Below are 18,126 nucleotides of genomic sequence, written 5' to 3'. Positions count from 1 at the left end.
GAGGACGGCGGGGCTCCAGCGGCGGGTGTCGCTGTAATCATAGTCCCGGGGGAAGGGGCGGACGGTCAAAATGGCGGCGACAGTCGGGGCCGTGGGGGAGGGGGGCCGGGGCCCAGCTGGGGTGACACCACCCGCCCTAGGCCCCGCGGCCCGGCCCCCGCGAGGGGCGGGCGCTCGCTGGCCCACGGCGAGCGGAGGTCGACGGGCCCCAGCGGGGGGCTTTTATATATTAGGAGGTGTGGAGGGGCGGGTCTCGGGAGGTTGGGCCAATAGGAGCTAAGGAGGGGCGAGGCGGGGCCGAGGTCGGTGGGCGGGGCCAAGCCTTAAGGTGTAGGCGGGGCCGTCCTGTGCACCCTGGAACCGGGTGGGGCCGCTGTCGCGGGGCCTTACCGCTCTCCCAAGCGGTGGTAGGCCACCTGTGCCTTTTCTCTTTAGAAACCTCCCCAGTTGTCCCCAGGACTCAGTGCCAGCCATAGCTGCTGAGTCCTCAGTTTTTCATCCTGTAAAATGGGGAGAACCCCCCCCATTTTTTTGCATTTTAAGGATTCCTAATTCTTTTCAAGACTTTCTCTAGGGTTCATCTTTGAACTTTTACCCCATCTACTGTTTCTGAATGTGTTTGATAGATTAACTATTAGCTAGTTTCAATTTCAACCCTGCAGTTTCCTCCGAGATCTGCCTTCTCTCTGAGAGGAGGCAAAATTTCATGGAGAAGCTGTGGGCTAGGAGTATGGCTTTAGCCTGGAAGATTTGATTTGCAAAAATCGAAGCTGATGGTAGGGAAGAGTGATCTTGAATGACTGATCACTCAGTTAGAGGAACAGAAACTTGATTGCTTCTCTGGGGGCTGCTGTCTTAGACCAGGTGGGACCATTCCTAGCTGTTCTGCCCATCCTGGTCTCCCTTTCTGGGTACGGGTAGCAAATGGTGCCTGAGGAAGTTTCTTAGATTTATTACGCTTCTCTTGGCGAGACACGTTTTTGTGTCAGTCAAGTTGGTGTCAGTTGGGTCACATGTTACTGAGGAGGTACCAGCCTCCAGGGCCACGTGGGCAGGAGGGAGCGGTCACTGAGGTCAGAGGGAAGGGGAAGTGAGTGTTCCACATTTGTTAGAGGAGAATCGAGGGACTGCTTTGCCAGACGACAAGAGCTGCCAGCTTGGGAAGAATTCTTTTTTAAGCCAGCCAGGCCAAGTCCACTTTCCCTAGCCTCCATCTTGCTTTGGAGTTTAACATCAGCAGAGCTGAGTGGCTATGTGCAAACTGCCACTTTTTTAAAAAATCTTTTTTAATAGGTTTTATTGATTTTTCATTTTTTTAAATATATTTTATTGATTTTTTACAGAGAGGAAGAGAGAGGGATAGAGAGTTAGAAACATTGATGAAAGAGAAACATTAATTCAGCTGCCTCCTGCACACTCCCCACTGGGTATGTGCCCACAACCAAGGTACATGCTCTTGACCGGAATCGAACCTGGTACACTTGAGTCCGCAGGCCGAAGCTCTATCCACTGAGCCAAACCGGTTAGGGCTGATTTTTCATTTTTTTAAGAGAGGAAGGAAGAGGGGAGAGAGAGAAACATCAATCGGCTGTCTCTCATCGGCACTCCAACTGGGGATCAAACCTGCAACCTAGGATGTGCCCTGACTCGAAATCGAACCAGTGAGTTTTCCGTGCACAGGATGACACTCACCACACTGAGCCATACCAGCCAGGGCCAAACTGCCACTTTTAAAATCAATCAAACTTCAAGGAGAAGGATCGCATTTCAGGCGCTCCCAAAGCCCCCCCCCCCCCCCCCCCCGAGAATTGAAGATAAGGCTAGGGCAGGGGGTTCACTTCTGCAGGGAATTTTCCTAGGCCAGGCCTCTGAGAGTTGGTGTAAGACCCCTTGAAAGTTAGAAAATTTTCAGTAAAAATTTAGAAATAACCAAATTGCCAGAAAGATTACCACCTATTAGAAAAGCAAATTTTGAGCAGAAAGAGATGATTCTGATTATCTACTCTTGACTGTCACCCACCTCCCATAACTTTTACTTTTTTTTTTTTAATATATACTTTTATTGATTTCAGAGAGGAAGGAAGAGGGAAAGAGAGATAGAAACATCAATGATGAGAGAGAATCATTGATCAGCTGCCTCCTATATGCTCCCTAATGGGGATTGAGCCCACAACCTGGGCATGTGCCTTGACCGGGACTCGAACCTGTGACCTCCCGGTTTATAGGTCGACACTCAACCACTGAGCTATGCTGGCTGGGCAACTTTTACACTTAAAGGGCTCAAGCCCAGAGAGTCATTTGACTATGGTAGGAACACTGGTTTGGTTTGCTTGTTCTTGAAACAATCAATTTGCTTTCTAGCTTTGCTCTTGGGCAAGATACTTAACTTCTCTGGGCTCCAGTTTCCTCCTATCTGAGCTGGGGGGCAGTGATCATTGGTAATGACTTTAATCTCATGTTACTGTGCTGTGGGTTCCATGAGAGATTACAAGTTGAGCATCAAATACACAGTAATTGCTCAAATTATGTTAGCTGTTACTGTTATGATTGTCACTTCCTGCTCAGCCCTCAGAATTACACTGTTTGCATTTATTTTTATCGTTTTGAATGGGGTGAGAGCCTAGTGGCTGGAAAGGTTGATTCGCTTGCTGGGCTGTGGGGCTGGTGACAGGGATCTCAGGAGCTAGATGCCAGGACTACTCTCCTAAGGCCCTTCTCTGGCTTTAGGAGAGTAGCCAGAAAGAAAAATTGTCCCTGGCCCCAGGCCCCCACTCAACCCCAAGCTTTCCAGGAGTCAGCTGGGTAAGCTGGTGGGGGGGGGTGGATATCATGGGAAGGGTATTCCTGGAGCTGAGGTCCTTGCCCTCCCCTCCCCATACACCCCCTAGCATTTTGGGGCTGAGGATAGAGGATGGGCCAGGCACCAGGGACGTGGCCTGCAGATAACAACCGCACAGTATATGTTATTCCTGACCTAGGGGCTCATTCTAGACCAGGAGGCATCATCCATCTGTGTAACACAAGCCTGCTGCTGGCAGAAGGCAGTAACTTTTTCTTTCTTTCTTTTTTTTTTTTTTAGAGAAAGTAGAAGGAGAGAAGGAGGGGGAGAGAGACAGATAGACAGACATCAATGTGTCCATCTTTGGTTGCCTCCTGCATGCACCCTGATCGGGGCTAAGGAGTGAACCCAAAACCTAGATACGTGCCCTTGACTGGGAATTAAACCCATAACCCTCCAGTGCTCTGGCTGATGCTCTAACTGCAGAGCCCCACTGGCCAGGGCAGCAATAACTTTTTTACAAAGTCTCACCAATCAGTAAATTCTAACCGGCTTTTCTTTTTTAAAAAAAATATATTTATTGATTTTTTACAGAGAGGAAGGGAGAGGGATAGAGAGTTAGAAACATCGATAAGAGAGAAACATTGATGAGCTGCCTCCTGCATGCCCCCTACTGGGGATGTGCCGAAAACCAAGGTACAAGCCCTTGACCGGAATCGAACCTGGGACCTTTCAGTCTGCAGACTGACGCTCTATCCACTGAGCCAAACCAGTCAGGGCTCTAACTGGATTTTGACATTCACTAGCAGTGTGTCCCCAGCCCATGGACACTCATTTGACAGTAAAAGTTGAGCTCCCACTGTGGTCTAGGAGCTGGGGTTGGAGTGATGGACAAGGTTGGCAAGATCTCTGCCCTTGTTGTTATGAGGGAAGAGGAATTATGAGTAAGGAAATAAACAAACAGAGAAATACAGGGCTAGGAATCAGAAAACAGGAGTATGTGTTCCAGAGTGCTGGGGGGAGGGAGACTTGAAATATAAGAAGGTGACAAATGAGCTGGGACCTGAATGAAAAAAAGGAGCCAGTGATGGAGGTGGAGGTGAGGAGAACATACTTATAGGGCAGGGATGGCGAACCTTTTGAGCTCGGCGTGTCAGCATTTTGAAAAACCCTACCTTTACTCTGGTGCCGTGTCACATATAGAAATTTTTTGATATTTGCAACCATAGTAAAACAAAGATTTATATTTTTGATATTTATTTTATATGTTTAAATGCCATTTAACAAAGAAAAATCAACCCAAAAAATGAGTTCGCGTGTCACCTCTGACACGTGTGTATTAGGTTCGCCATCACTGTTATAGGGGGAAGAGCTGGTGCAAAAGTCTTGAAGCTGGAGGATGGCTGGAGCATTTTAGGAATGAGAGATATTGTGGCTAAAACATCCAGAGTGAGAAAGGCAGGGACTAGAGGGGCCAGATCCCACAGGACCCTATAGGTCATGGGAAGGGCTCTGAATCTTACTTATTCTCTGTGATGGGGAGCCTTGGAGCCTTCTGAATAGTGTTTGTATTTTCAAGGGATCTTACAGATTATAGAGGTAAGAGTGAAGCCAGGAGCTCGTGACAAGGCTGTGGCAGGGATCCAGGCAAGAGATGATGGCAGCTCAGACTTGCATGGTGTTGATGAAGATGGAGAGAAGTGCCCAGCCTTAGGATATATTTTGGAAGACTTATTGACAAGTCTTAGAAATTAACGGGGTATAGAGAATGAGGGAAACCTACATCATTATAGTTAACTTCCCCATCCCCTGTAAGTTCCTTATTGAAGCCAAACTATAGATGAGGAGGGTGAGTTTTCTTTCCCTTTCCTTGGAAGGGCCTCATCTAAAATGTAAAACATTTGGTTTTAGGATCTGGTGTCCAAAACAGGCCACCAACCAAGGACCACCTGTTTTTGTATGGCCCATGAGCTAAGGATGATTTTTACATTCTTAAATGATTGGGGGTGGGGGGGTTAGGAATCAAAAGACAACTGATAATATGTCATGACATGAAAATTATATGAAATTCAATCTGAATGTCTAGAAATAAAGTTTTATTGGCACAGAGCCACACTTGATTACATATCATCTATGGTTGCTTTTACACTATAATAGCAGAGCTTGAGTTATTACAACAGAGACAGTCTGCTCACAAAGCCAAAAACATTGACTGTCTGGTCCTGATCTAGAGTCGTTCTCCAAAAACATAACTATTGCCTTTGAAGACAGGTGCAGCCATTGTTGTTTTTCTTGGTAGTTTCATTGCCAAGGAGTAGATTTGCTTAGTTATTCCTTTGTTTCGTGTGCTCTTCTCCATCAAGAAAGGGGTCTCTGTTCAAACAGATGAGGAATGCCTCATGCTGTATAGACATTTGTGACCTATTCCTCTTTAGGGAACATCCTAAATAACTCTGCTTAACCTGGTCATCCACAAGTGGGGGAAAAAAGCGTTCCCTGGTCAATAATTATGGGACATTTGGCATCCTCTATAGCCCCTCCTGGAGACTGACAATAACAGTTCTGAGAAGGCCTCTAATATAAAAGTTGATTGAACTGTTTTATCCATTCTCTCTCCCCTCCCCTGAACTCAGCCTTTTGGCCCTCATTGCCTCCTCCTCCTGTCCCTGAATGGAAGGGAGGAGGTCTTCAGCTTTTGTATCTCAAGGAGAAGAAACCAACAGAGTGTGTGGAGCTTTTAAAGCCTTTTTCTGGTGAGAGGGCCAAAAGGACCAGCTCTCCTAGGGCTGAGAAAGCCCAGGCCAGGATTACTCAAAAAGTGCCCTCAGGACTACCTGCCTCAGGATCATCCAGGGGTGGGGTAGCTCAAGCAACAGACTTCAGGGCCATCCCAGACTCTGGGCGGCAGGGCCTGGGAACCTGAATTTACCTAGCTCCAAGTGATGCTGATGACATCAGAATCGGATTCCCCCTCGGTGCCTCCTTCCAAGTGCTCAAGAATGGTGCCTATCTCCTTACCCTTCATCCACACCAGGTACAGATATTTGTTGAATGAATAATAATAGCAGCTGCCTGCTTGGCCAGTGTGGCTCAATGGGTTGAACATCATCCCATGCACCAGGAAGTCACTGGTTCGATTTCCGGTTGGGGGATGTACCCGAAATGCAGGCTTGATCCCCGGTGTGAGGTATGCAGGAGGCAGCCCATTGATGTTTTTATCTCTCCCCCTTTCCCTTCCTCTCTCTCTAAAATCAATTAAATTTTTTTTAAAAAAAAATAGCAGCTTCCATTTCTCAGTGTTCATTGGGTGCTAGGCTGATCTCATCAGATTTTTACAACAGCCCTATGAATCGGCTGTTCTCATCACACCCAGGTGTTCATGAATTAAGAGACAGGCCAGGTTCATGTCGAGGCGGATCTGCCACAAGGCACTTGGGTGATGATTTGCTATAGTGCCTTGAGCACGAGCGCTAGGCCAGAGTTTGGACTTAATGGCGTGAGGAGCCCCTGGGAGGTGACCTCTCTAATGATAGCAGGAAGGAGTCTGGGGAGGGTGGAGGCTGGAGGGTGGAGGCCACGTGGTGGCAGACAGCAGCCCCTTGCCTCTTCAGGTGGGCAAGCTCCCCAGGCTGCCTGAGTTACCAGCTGGGAATCACTGAGACTGGCCACCCATCTGCAGTGCCCGGTGGACAGCTCCCCACCCGCCTCTGCCCCTCTGTTCCCAATGACCTGGCCTGGTAGGTAAGGTAGCCCCAGGGCGCTGCCAGCTCTGCCTATGCCAGCCAGCGGAGCCCTACAGCTCCTCCCCAGCCTACCCTAAGCCCAGCAAGTGGGGACACCCAAGTGCAGACAGAAGCCCCTTTTCCTTTGTGCTCCACGGCCAAGAGGCAGGACCTGGCAGCTCTTCCTCTTTCCTAAAGCTTTGTTAGAGGGTCCTGGGTAATGTTATGGACCAGAGCCATTTCCTAAGTGCTTATTCTGTGCTAGGTGCTTAGCCAAGCTTGCCCTCTCGACTAGACTGAACTCCTCAGCCACCCTGCCTTGTAGTCCTGCCGTCCTCCCATTGTATAGACGGGACACTGGAGGCCCAGGGAGGGGAGGCTCTTTTTCAAGTCACACGGCTAGGAGATAGCCAAGTTCAAGTCCTGACTTGGACAGCTCTTGGGTCCTAGGAAGGGAAATAAAGGGAAACCATTGTGCTGCCCAGCATCCCTCAGGCTGCTCAGGTGAGCTCCCTGCTCACCATTTCTGCTGCTTTAACAGGGGTCCAGGGCAGGTAGCTAACCTCTGGGAGCAAGGGGTGAAGGGGAGGGGAGGAGAGAAAGGGTTCCCTCGGGTCTCCTGACCTGAAAATCTACTGATTGTGAGAAATAAATGAACCCGGCTCCCTGAGTAGGGCTGGGGGCTAAGAGGGCATCTGGAGGTCAGAGAGACCTGGGTTCAACTCCTTCACTCCCTGTTGCTGCACAACCTTCAGCAGCTCACCCCAGAGCCTAGCTTTGCTCATCTGTAAAATGGGCATGGTGGCTCCTCCTTCACTCGGCTGCTGTGAGGAGGCCATCGCAGCAAAGAGCTCCTGGGGCTTCTCCTCAAGGAGCAGCAGTTGTTTTTCTCCTCTTTCCTCTTAAAAATCCCATTCTTAAGTTGGATCTCAGGCAGGGCTGTCAAACTCAAATCCAGGGGCAAGGCGGGGCAGGGCCATGAAGGTGTGGGGCTGGAGCTTTACCTCTGAACCACTCAGGCATTTGTTCCACTGATAAGATGCCCAGGAGCTGGGGATGGAGTGCCTTGGGAGATGGGGGGCAGAAACTATCGGCCCATCCCCTGCAGAGGCAGGCTGGCAAGAGGGATGCCTTGCCTAGCCCTGCATCTGGGAGAGGAACCATGACGGGTTAGCAGCCAGAAAGGCTGCCTCTGCCTAGTCAGATGGGCCTCAGAAGTAGCAGCGGCTGCTGGGCCTGCCCTGTGGCCCAGAAGGGCCCTCTCTCCATGATAAGCTCACATCTGGTGTGTTCACCTATAACTGCCTCAGGCAAAGGCCTGACAGCTTCTGTGGCCATAAGCAGTTGGGGGGGGGGGGGGTTGTGGACTCAAATACCTTTCTGGTACCCCACTGGGAATGATACCCAGCCAAGAATCCAAGCCCAGATGGTGGGCACATAGGAAGCTAGCATGGGCTGGCTGGTAACTTGACCCAAGACTTTCCTTTCCAGCAATTAGCTGATCAGTCAAGTGCTCAGAGCACCCAGGGTTCAGCCTTGCTGCTTCCATGCTCTGTGGCCTGGGGCAAGCTCTGTAACCTTTAACCTCTCAGCCTCTGCTCCTCATCTGGCATTCTGAACCCAAACCCAGATGTGATTGTTGCACAGTTTAAAATGAAATAATGTAAAGCACAGTGCCCAGCCTGTAGGAACCCTCAGAGCACTGTACCATTTGTGCCTGGGTGAGGGCCCAACTGAGTTCCTCCTGGCACAGGGGTCCCCCAGGCACCAGGGGCTGGGACAGAAGAAGACAGGAGTCCTGGGCGGGGATAAGTGGAAGAGGTGCAGACCCGCCTCGGTCCATACCCAGTGCCTCTGTAGTGATGGGTTGGTTACATTTGGCCGCCAGCCTCGGTATTTAATTAAGTCAGTGATGAACCCAAATGTGTCTCTAGGGAGCCAGGAGCTGTCCCTGGCTTCCTCTGCCTGTAGATTAATTTTTTGTTTTTCCTTCTTTTGTTGTTTCTTTTTTTCCTCTTCCCCCCTCCCCTTCTTCCCAAGGAAGAAAAAAAAGCCTTATTTATTATCATTTTCCCCACTGTTGGCATGGCAACACAGGCGTACGTTACTGAGCTACAGGCAACCCCGCAACCCTCTCAGCCGCCACAGGCCCAGCCCCAGCCACCGCCATCAGCGGCACCCCAGCCCCCTCAGCCACCTGCCACTGCCGCCACCCCCCAGCCTCAGTACGTCACCGAGCTGCAGAGCCCCCAGCCCCAGGCACAGCCACCGGGCAGCCAGAAGCAGTATGTGACGGAGCTGCCGGCTGCCCCCACGCCCTCACAGCCAGCGGGCACACCTGCCCCGTCCTCAGTGTCCCAGCAGTACATCGTGGTCACCGTCTCTGGTAAGTGGACATGTGTGTGGGGCCAGGGTGCTCTTTAAACTACTCCAAGAGGAGCTTTGGGGAGCATCCTGGCAGTGGGCTGTCACTTACTGTGCCTGTTATCAGGATGGCAGCTTTCAAACTCTCCAGGATTCCCAGGTGAGACTTGGGGAACATCTCTGGGGAAGGAGTGACCAGGCCAGACAGGGAGGCCTCTGTGCCCCCGACTCCTCCCCACCAGGGTAGCTCTAAGAGCTGTTCCTGTCTATCCCCAAGTGAGATGTCACTTGAAGAAAGGATTGGGCAGTGGAGTTAAAGTTCATAAACATCTGCTGGAGAGGAGGGCGAGCACACGGCCGCTGTGCAGTAGTTCTGGCCTCACTGCGCACCAGCCCCTTGGCTGCCCTACCTCAGTTTCCTCATCCAAAAAAGGTTCCTAATGGTTTCATGCGCTCAGGGGATGTGTGTGAGGGAGATTGGCTGGAGGGCCTGAAGGCATCACCTCCCTCCGTTCTCATTTCATTTTTGGCAGGACTTGGGCCAAGCAGGGCTCTTGGCTGGACAAGTTCAAGAGTATGTAGCCAAGAGCTCCTGTTCCTCACTGTGCCCACCCCGTAAAGCCATGGAGCAAATGACCAGGAAACTTGGGTCATGGCGCCTGTGCAGCCTTCCTAGAGCATCTAACCCACGCCCCAGTCTTCCCAGGACAAGGCCAGACCGGGCAGAGGGAACGCAGAGCAGAGGGTTCGGACAGGCGGTCACTCCCCTGAGGGGAAGTGTATAGCTCAGACCAGGACTGGGCGTTGTTAGTGGTTTCCAATGTGCTCTGAGGAGGGGGGAGGATGCAGCAAAACTCCCAGTTGAGGCTGCCAGATCTTTTGGAGTGAAAAAGGAAGTGGCAGGGGGTCACAGTGCATTCTGGGGGCTGTGGAAGGAGCAGATCAAGACTGAGTTTAGGACCACAGATGATAGTTAAATATGTGGCATGACATGACTCCATGGGACTAGGACAGATGCAGCCGGGGCTCTGGGCAGCTTCCTGGAGATTCCTGGCAGTGTCAGTGTCCCCAGAGAGGGCCAGGGGGTGGGGCATGCAGGAGCTCAGAGCATTGGCGCTTTACCACACAGATGGTGTGGAGGGATGGTACATGAGAGCCATGCAGAGCACACTGGGTTGAGGCCAGGCCATGGGCATGGCCAGGGTTTCCAGGCCACAGATCTCTGGTGGGTTCTCAGTGCTGCCCAGCAATCCTGCTACATCTTCTCACTAGCATACCCCCCACTGTCCGAGAAACCCACTTCCCCTCTGCCCCCTAACCTCTATCACCTCCATCTCTGCGTTCTTGACCCCTGACCCTGCTGCTGACCGCACTGGGGACAGGGTGTCATCATGTGATGAGAAGGACCCCACTCCCTCCCCCAGCCAGCCTCCCAGCTCCATCTCATCCACCGGCTTCACCTGTCCCAGGCCGCCCTCTCTGTGACTTGCTCCTGCCATCTCAGCCTCGTCCTTCGATCCCTATCTTGCATTCTTTCTCACCTGCCCACAAAGATGGAACAGCTCCCATTTTAACCAGGACCCCCACCCCCAAGCCCTGCATCCCCTCAAGCTGCCACTAGTGTCTTCCCTTTAAGTCAGAATTTCTCAAAGGATTTGTCTTTCCTTCCTTACCCCAAGCTTTCTCCCCAGCCACCCACACCTTTCCTTCCAGAGATGCCCTCTAGCCCTGGTCTCCACCCACCTCCCTGCCACTCCTCTGTCCCCTTTGCTGCTTCCTTCTCATCTCTCTGGCCTCATCAGCAATGACCTCATCAGATCTGGGGCCTCCTCTTCACTCCAGTGACTCATCCTTCATTGGGGCCTTGTCTAATGTCTCTGCTTTTAATGCCACCTCCATGCTGACAATACCCATACTGAGATCTGTGCCCTGGGCCACAGCCCGGAACCCCAGGATCCTGTGTCCAGCTTCCTCTGACCATCTACTCAGTTGAATAGGCCTCTCAAGTCACCATGGCCAAGTGGGACCCTAGATTCCCCCCAGCTCAGACCTGCCCTCCTTTGAGCCTTCCTCGTCCTCATAAACACCACCCCCAGGCCCGGGTCAGCTTTGATTCCTCTTCCCCATCCGCCAGCAAGCTAGGCCTCTTGGCTCCCCCTCCTAAAGCCAGCCATCTCTCCTGCCTGCATGGCCCCCGGCATGGTCCAGCTTCCACTCTCACCCTTCACAGTCCTCCCCCTACAGCAGCTAGAGGGAGCCTATTGACAATAGTCATAGGTCCCTTAACATTCCAGCTCAACCCAGCTGATTCCAAGGCAGGTGACCTTGGGTACTCTCTTAGAAACCCTGGCCTGGGCTTTCTGGGTTCTAGGACATCTGCTCCTTTGGGCCCCTCCCATAGGAAAGGGCTTTAAACTTTCCACACTTGCTGTGCCCCTGCAATGAGCACCCAACCTCCTGACCCTGGCCTGCAAGTTCTGCTGGCTGCTCGGCCCCACCTGGCCCCCCTGTGCCCTCAAACCTTTGCTCTAGCCTCACTGGCCTACCTGCAGCTCTACAAACCCACCAGGCTCGGTCCAGCCTCAGGGCCTTTGCACTCTCAGTGCTCTCTGCCTGGAGCACTCCACCCTAGATCTGGAGTTTCATCCCTCCTGTTTTTCCAGTCTCTGCTCAGATGCCACCTCCCTGACGCCCATACCACCTCACGGGCACTCTCACTCCTTATCTCTTTACTTTGCTTTATTTTTCTTAATATCATCACCTGTAGTGATGACAGTGGTGATATCTACCTCCATTATCTGTGAGGGCGGAGCTCTGTCTACTGAGTCTTGGTGGAATGGTTGGTGAACTCCCATATGAATGCTGGCCTGACCCCGTGCAGCCCTCACAACGGGTCAGCCCCTGGGCCACCAAGAGCAGGTGGGAGGCCTTCCGTGGCACAGGTGGAGGGCTTTGCTCAGCTCCAGGGCATTGCTTGGCTCTGGACCTCCTGGGTGCTGGCTTTAGCTGCCTTCTGGTCTAGGGTCTCTAGAGCAAGGGTCTAGAATGGGCGCACAACTCCAGGCCCCAGAACTCCCCAAATCCCAGCCCATCCCCTCTGTTCCCCTCCGTTCCTCCAGCTCCTCCAGTTCTTCCTGGAACTACCCCCACGGAGGCCCTGTGCTTAGAGGTCAAGGTTATGCATGGTCTCTTGGGTCTCAGCAGGACTCTTACTAGCTGTGGGGCTGGGGAGGTGGCCCCCAGTCCTCCCACCGTGCTGCAGGGCGCTCTGGGCTATTGGCATGACTCTTGGGATCCCTTCTTTGGCAGTGGCTTAATCATCTTTTACAGTGGTCTTAGGAGATTTCTTTCTTCTGCTGCTCCTGGATCTGGCAGGAGTGAGCTATTCCCAGAAGAGTGTCTGGGTGATGTTTCCTAGATCTGTTCTGAGGAAGGGGAGATTGGCTAGCACCCTGCAACTGCACTCGCTGCTGTCCACCCCTCCCCCATCCCCTTGCAGTGATTTCCTAGGGGGTCTACTGTGACCTTCTTCCAGGTTAGTGTCCCTTTGTATGTAAGGGTGGCCTTTGGGCCATGTGAGCCAGTCCTGGGGTAGGGAGGTGGAGCTGTAAGTGACACCAGCAAATGCAGCAAGGTGCCTGGGGCTCCTCCAGGGCCAGAAGCAATCTGAGCTGACCAGGGACCCAGGGAGTTTCAGGGAGGGGGCAGGGAAGGGCCTGGATCCAGACTTGGAGCCCAGGCTGGCAGCCAGCCAAGGCAGCACCAAAAGGCAGGTCATCCAGCTCTGTCCTCGTGGGCTCTGCCCTAAGGTGACTTTGGAGGTGATGGGAAAGCAGCTCACGTTTCTCTGCTCAGAAACAATCTTCTAGATCCATGAATCCCATCTTCAGAGGCCACCAGACTCTTGCCAGAAACTCGAGGTGGAAAGAGGGCTCTGGGGGTCCTGGCAGTGTCCCCAGGACAGTGACACCAAGCCTGCCTGCCAGGGATGGGGCTAGCCTGAAGCAGGGGCCAAGTCCAGCTTCTCGTCCCTGCTTCTCTCTCACTTGGAGTCCTTGGGAGTCCCAAAGACTTGCGTCTGAGAGAGGGGCATAGAGGGTGGGGGTGTGTGGTTTCCTCACCGAGGTCAGGACCGACAAGGGACCCAGGACCATGGGAGCAGCAGAGGCCTAGAGGTCCCCCTCCCCCAAGTTCTCCTGGCTGAAATCATCCCTGGGAGCAAAGACTGGGAGGGAGAGGGCCACACTACCCCATCTATTGTCCATGGGGAATGGGCCTCTCTCAGCTTCCCCCAAGTAGCTCATGGCATTTGAGGTATGAATAGATCTTGAAGGGGAAGTGCAGGGTCCAGGGAAGATGAGATACTCACCAGACTGAGGGACAGGAAATCAGCTGCCACTTCCTGACTAGAGTCTTGAGACAGTGGGGCCCTCCCTGATCTCATGCACATGCCTAGAATGGAGATGGCAGACAGACAGATGCAAACGCTCTCAGACTCCCCACTTCCCGACACACACACCTTAGGCAAGACACGGGCAGACAGGGGCCGCACAGGAAACCCCTCATCTGAGGAATAGACTCTGACACCTTACCTGCTCATCTTCCTTTGTCCCAGCCTGGGGGCCACCCCAGACACAGGAGATGGGCAAGACTGCTTCCCAGGCGTCCCTGTCCCAGACAGATGTCTGATATTCTGAGGGTCCCGCTCGAGGATCAGCCTTGGCGTGTTCATCAGAGCCTCTGGGCCTAGAAGGTGTCGGGGACCAGCCCTCCCACCCCCTACAACTCGCTGCCCACTCCGCGCCAGGCCAAACCTGCCACAGGCCTCCTTGGTTGGGCATCATCCCTTGGGCTGGGCTCCACAGACACCCAGGTGTGCTGGGCTCCTCACGTGACTCAGGGTTTTCTCAGGTTTCTTCCAGGGGGGCCTCTCAGGGAGGGCCTCCCTCACAGCTCAGGAAAGATTCCAGCAAAACAGGAATCCATGCTTTCTGGAACTGGCTGCAGAGGCAGCTGGCCAAGCAGGCCTGGGGTTATTCTAATGCCGGCCCCAAATGTGACCAATGGGAGGCTTCCCCCAATTCCTCCTCCCACATCTGGCCACTACTCCCCACTACCTAACACACACATCATGTGCTCTGCGCCAGACTTGGGCCCTGAGGTCCTTGCGTCTACCTGGGATAGCCCTTTTGCTCTGGCTGGGCCCTTCTCCTGGTATTTCCACATAAGCAAGGCCCAGCTCCTTGCTTTGGAGGCTGAGTCCCCACGCTGGAATGCTCTGGACCTTGTGTTGTTCCCATAGGCCCCTGTACCCACATGCCTGAGTCTGCACACCACTGCCCATGGGGCCTCGCCCAGGTGTGACCTACGACTATGGGTTCCATGCATAGCGTGAGATTCATGTGGGCACAGACATGGGCCGGTGTCCTGGCCTGCCTGTTCCCAGCTGGGTGACCTCAGGCAAGTCAGTTTCTTTCTTCCAGTCTCTGTAGCCTTATCTGAAATTAGGGGTAATAAAAGTTCCTTCCATCTCCAGCTGCCCAGGAAGACCCTAGTGCAGCTCCTGGGGCACCAGAGGCACTATAGTTAGTCCTAGCCTGTCGTAAGTGTTTCCTTCCACGTCCTGCGTGGTTCAGGGTTCGGGTCTGGAAGAGGAGCCGCACAACAAATGAAAAAGAAAAGACACGAGATAATTTGGGAATATTGGGGACCGGGCGGCAAGTCCAACTCAAGAGAAAGGACTTCCACTGTGCTCAGGCCTCACCAAGCTTTTTATAGTGAGCGCTAAACAAGGTAGTGGTTACCAAAGTTACACTGTTCTTGTGAGTTTCACTTGTTTAACACCATGGTTATACTTCCTGCACTTCCTCAGCCCATTAGATTCCCAGATAAGACCTAGGGAGTGTTATAAGGTCAAGCCTAATTATGCTAAGAGGACTGTGCCCTCTAAGTTAGGACTTGTGACTTTGCCAGCAGGTCAGTCCGAGGCTTAACCCTATATCAGTTTCCCACACTAGCCCTCCTTGTCCACCCACCCCTGCCCCCAATCTTGCCAGCGGACCCAGGTAGTGGGGCTGGGACCTTGGCTGCTTGTGGCAGCACATTAGAGGGCAGGCACGTGTGTGCCCCCAGCCCCACCCCAACCTCTGGAACTGTTGGGAGCAAATCAGGCCACACAGAGGGGCAGGATAAGCGGCTCCCTGGTTGGGGTGAGGGTCTCCCAGCCCACACCTTTCAGGAACACTTCACCCTCCATGCCCTCGCCCCCCCAGCTCTCCTTAATCACTCAGTGAAATGTGCATGAAACTCTACCTGTGCCGGTCTGATAGTATCTCTGGGTACCAGCCTCCCTCCTGTCTGTGCAGTGCAGTCCCAGCCCCAGCCCCAGCCCCAGCCCCTAGGAGGCCCTGCTTGGCCACACCTGCTGGGAGGGGAGTGTTTATTCCAAGAGGGCAGCTGGAGCTCTGCTTCCACTGGGGGGATTAGCTCTCCAAGGTTGCAGGTATAATAAACCTGCCCTCGAGCCCTGCTGTTTCCAAAGAGGTGGGCCAGGAGTGAGGAGCACAGAGCAGGCTCCCCCAGACACAGGAGGGGGGACGGACAGTGAGGGGGCACCATGTTCTATGATTGCCTCTTCTCGGCTGCCCTTCAGCGTGAGTACCAGCCTGCCCCACTCCACTGAGGACAGAAAGGCTGGGTCCGTGGAGAGGGAGGGGGCTCTCAGCCACTGGCCTACAAGGTCTGCTGGGGCCACTCTAATCAGCTGCAATTCCTGGGAAGCCACAGGCCATTTCAGGGAAGGTGGCCGCAGCACCTCTTCCTTCCAGGGCTACCGAGGTGGGAGGCCAGTCACTGCCTGGCTACAAGTCCTGTCTGTTGGGAAAAGGGGGTTCAGCCCTCCAGGCCTCCACTGCATCATGGCTTTCTGGTTACCCCTTCCAGTCTGGCTGTGGGATAAGGAGGGTGGGGGTGGGGCTGCTTCTGGATATAAGGGTCCTTCTGGCCTCCACCCCAATGAACATGGGCAGGGCTGACCAGGGGGCAGGCAGGACTCTTGCAGAGGCCTGGCCCCATCAAGGGTCTGCCTCAGATTGTATCATCCCATGCACATGGGCTCAGGCTCAGGGTGGGAGCAGGGACAGAGGCAGAGCAGACCCTATGACTCCTCCTCCCAGAAGGTGCCATGCGGGCCAGTGAGACTGTGTCAGAGGCCAGCCCAGGCTCCACGGCCAGCCAGACTGGAGTTCCCACTCAGGTGGTTCAGCAGGTGCAAGGAACCCAGCAGGTAGGACACACCCCTTCCCAGGGCCAGGTGGGAAGGGCACATGAGGGAGGCAGTGGGGCTGTGGCTAAGGGTACCTGGCTTTCCCTCCTGATCCACTGCCAGAGCCATCTGCTTACCTGTCCTTATCAAGATGTTCATTTCAGCTACCCCTCCAGCCACCTGGGCTGGTCCTCATGGAGAAGTCAGCGCAACTCAGGGCTTTCCTTTTTGCCCCCACAGCGGCTGCTGGTCCAGACAAGTGTGCAGACCAAGCCAGGCCACATGTCACCCCTCCAGCTCACCAACATCCCCGTGCCCCCGCAGGTAAGTCTGCCATGTCTGGCCCTGGCCCTCACAGCCTTCCCAGGGTGCAGAACCAGCCCTTGATAGCCTTCGGGGATCTGCCCTCACCAGCATCTAGGACATGAGCCCATATAGGGGCTGCCCCACCCACTGCTTCCAGCCGGTGAGACTGTTAGTCGGGGCTCATCAGGGAAGGAGGAGCCGCACAAATCACCTTAACAGAAAGAACTACGATTGGTGGTCAGAAAGGTGGCTTGCAGGTCAAGCTGGTCCCCGAGCAGAGAACCCAAGGCCAGTTTAGGTGCCGACAGCCTGTAGGCAGCACAGGGACTGCAAGGGCTCTGCTCTGTCCCCTGGAAGGCTATAGGTGGCATGCCGGCCTCCGTACAGACCAGGACAGTCCTGTCAGGTTCAGGGGTGAAACTCCCTGGACACAAACCCTGGCTCTGCTGCTTATGGGCTCCAAGACCTCAGGCAAGCACAATTGCTGTACTGAGCCTCACTGTCAGCCTCTGAAGTGGGGATAAGGACTGTGCTGCATCGGGGCTTGTCTGAGAGAGTCCGTGAGCTAAGCTTGCAGCACTGGGATGTTGTCTGGCTCAACACAGATGCGCGTTAATGCTCATTAAAACTGTGCAGATTGTCATCAGTGAACTGTGGTGCTTCTCCCTCCCGGCTCCAGGCTCTCCCCACGCAGCGGCTGGTAGTGCAGAGCACAGCCCCGGGCGTCAAAGCAGGCCAAGTCTCCCTGACAGTGCATGGCACCCAGCAGGTGCACTCACCCCCTGAGGTAGGTGGTGGCTCTGTCAGCTCCCTTCCCCACTTCCTTCTCCCCAGGTTAGCCATGTACCCCCATAGTATACTTGGGCTTAGCTCCCGCCCCCCTCCTAAGCCCATTTGCTCTCCAGAATCCTCCAGCCCTCTCCACCCCCAGCTCTGATACTCTCTTTGACCCCGGGCAGGGTGGCTTGGCTGCCCAATTCCTGATCCTGCCACCTTCAGGAGGAGTTAAGTTTCCTCCCCCACCCTGAGTTGAGATGGGCCTCAGTTCCAGCTCAGGAATGCATCACACGAGGCAAAGTAGGCCCCTCTGCCCTCTACAGGCTGGGTAGAGGCACTTCCTCAGACCACAGGGCAGGATCTGGGGACCCCCAAATATCTTCAAGAGTGTTAGAAGCAGGTAGGCAGGCCATGGGGCTGGAGCATGGGTGTCCACATTAGGAGCTTGGGTTCAGATTCCCTAGCTCAGCCATTTTCTCCTGGAGGACTCTGGGAAGGCCCTCAGAGCCTTCTGTGCCTAGAGTTTTCTACATATAAAGTAGCTAATGATACCAGCATGGCCCAGTGCTCACAGGGGCTCTGTAACCAGCTTACCCGGGGTCAGTGCCCGGTGCCACCTCTCATAGCTGCGTAGCTCTGGGGCGTGTCCGTTGCCATCTGTGCCTCAGCATATCTGGAAATTAGGTTGCCTTTCCTTACCTCAGGGCTGCGGCCTCTCCAGTTATGGAGGCAGCAGATGGCCTGGGCTGAGGCTGGAGTCCAGCTATCTTCACTGGGGAAGATGGGTCTGCTCACCAGCACCTCTGGGCTGAATCGCCAGCCGTACCCAGTAGTGGCCAGCTTGTGGCCAGGACTAGGCGTTTGGGTGCACAGAATGCAGCCGGTTACCAGTTTAGGTGGTTGGGACATGCCCC

The 18,126-nt window shown here is 53.9% G+C and overlaps 1 protein-coding gene across 9 annotated transcripts in view; it reads left to right on the top strand.

Annotated features, from left to right (window-relative positions):
* RFX1 (regulatory factor X1) overlaps positions 1 to 18,126 on the top strand; it is a 33,253-nt gene that overhangs the window by 375 nt on the left and 14,752 nt on the right. For 3 of the 9 annotated variants that reach the window (XM_059696596.1, XM_059696603.1, XM_059696600.1), the window contains exons 2-5: positions 8,542 to 8,887; positions 16,041 to 16,150; positions 16,370 to 16,453; positions 17,115 to 17,222. In XM_059696596.1, the coding sequence (XP_059552579.1) occupies positions 8,587 to 8,887; positions 16,041 to 16,150; positions 16,370 to 16,453; positions 17,115 to 17,222 (603 nt within the window). In that variant the 5' untranslated portion in view covers positions 8,542 to 8,586. Of the gene's footprint in view, positions 1 to 8,541; positions 8,888 to 16,040; positions 16,151 to 16,369; positions 16,454 to 17,114; positions 17,223 to 18,126 lie in introns of those variants that run through there. The other 6 variants (XM_059696598.1, XM_059696605.1, XM_059696599.1 and 3 more) reach the window with 5 other exon arrangements.

The sequence above is a fragment of the Myotis daubentonii genome, chromosome 5 (assembly GCF_963259705.1).
Source record: "Myotis daubentonii chromosome 5, mMyoDau2.1, whole genome shotgun sequence".
Taxonomy (NCBI): Eukaryota; Metazoa; Chordata; class Mammalia; order Chiroptera; family Vespertilionidae; genus Myotis; species Myotis daubentonii.
Note: the sequence above shows the minus strand (reverse complement) of the source record. Positions and strands in the feature narration are given on the sequence as shown.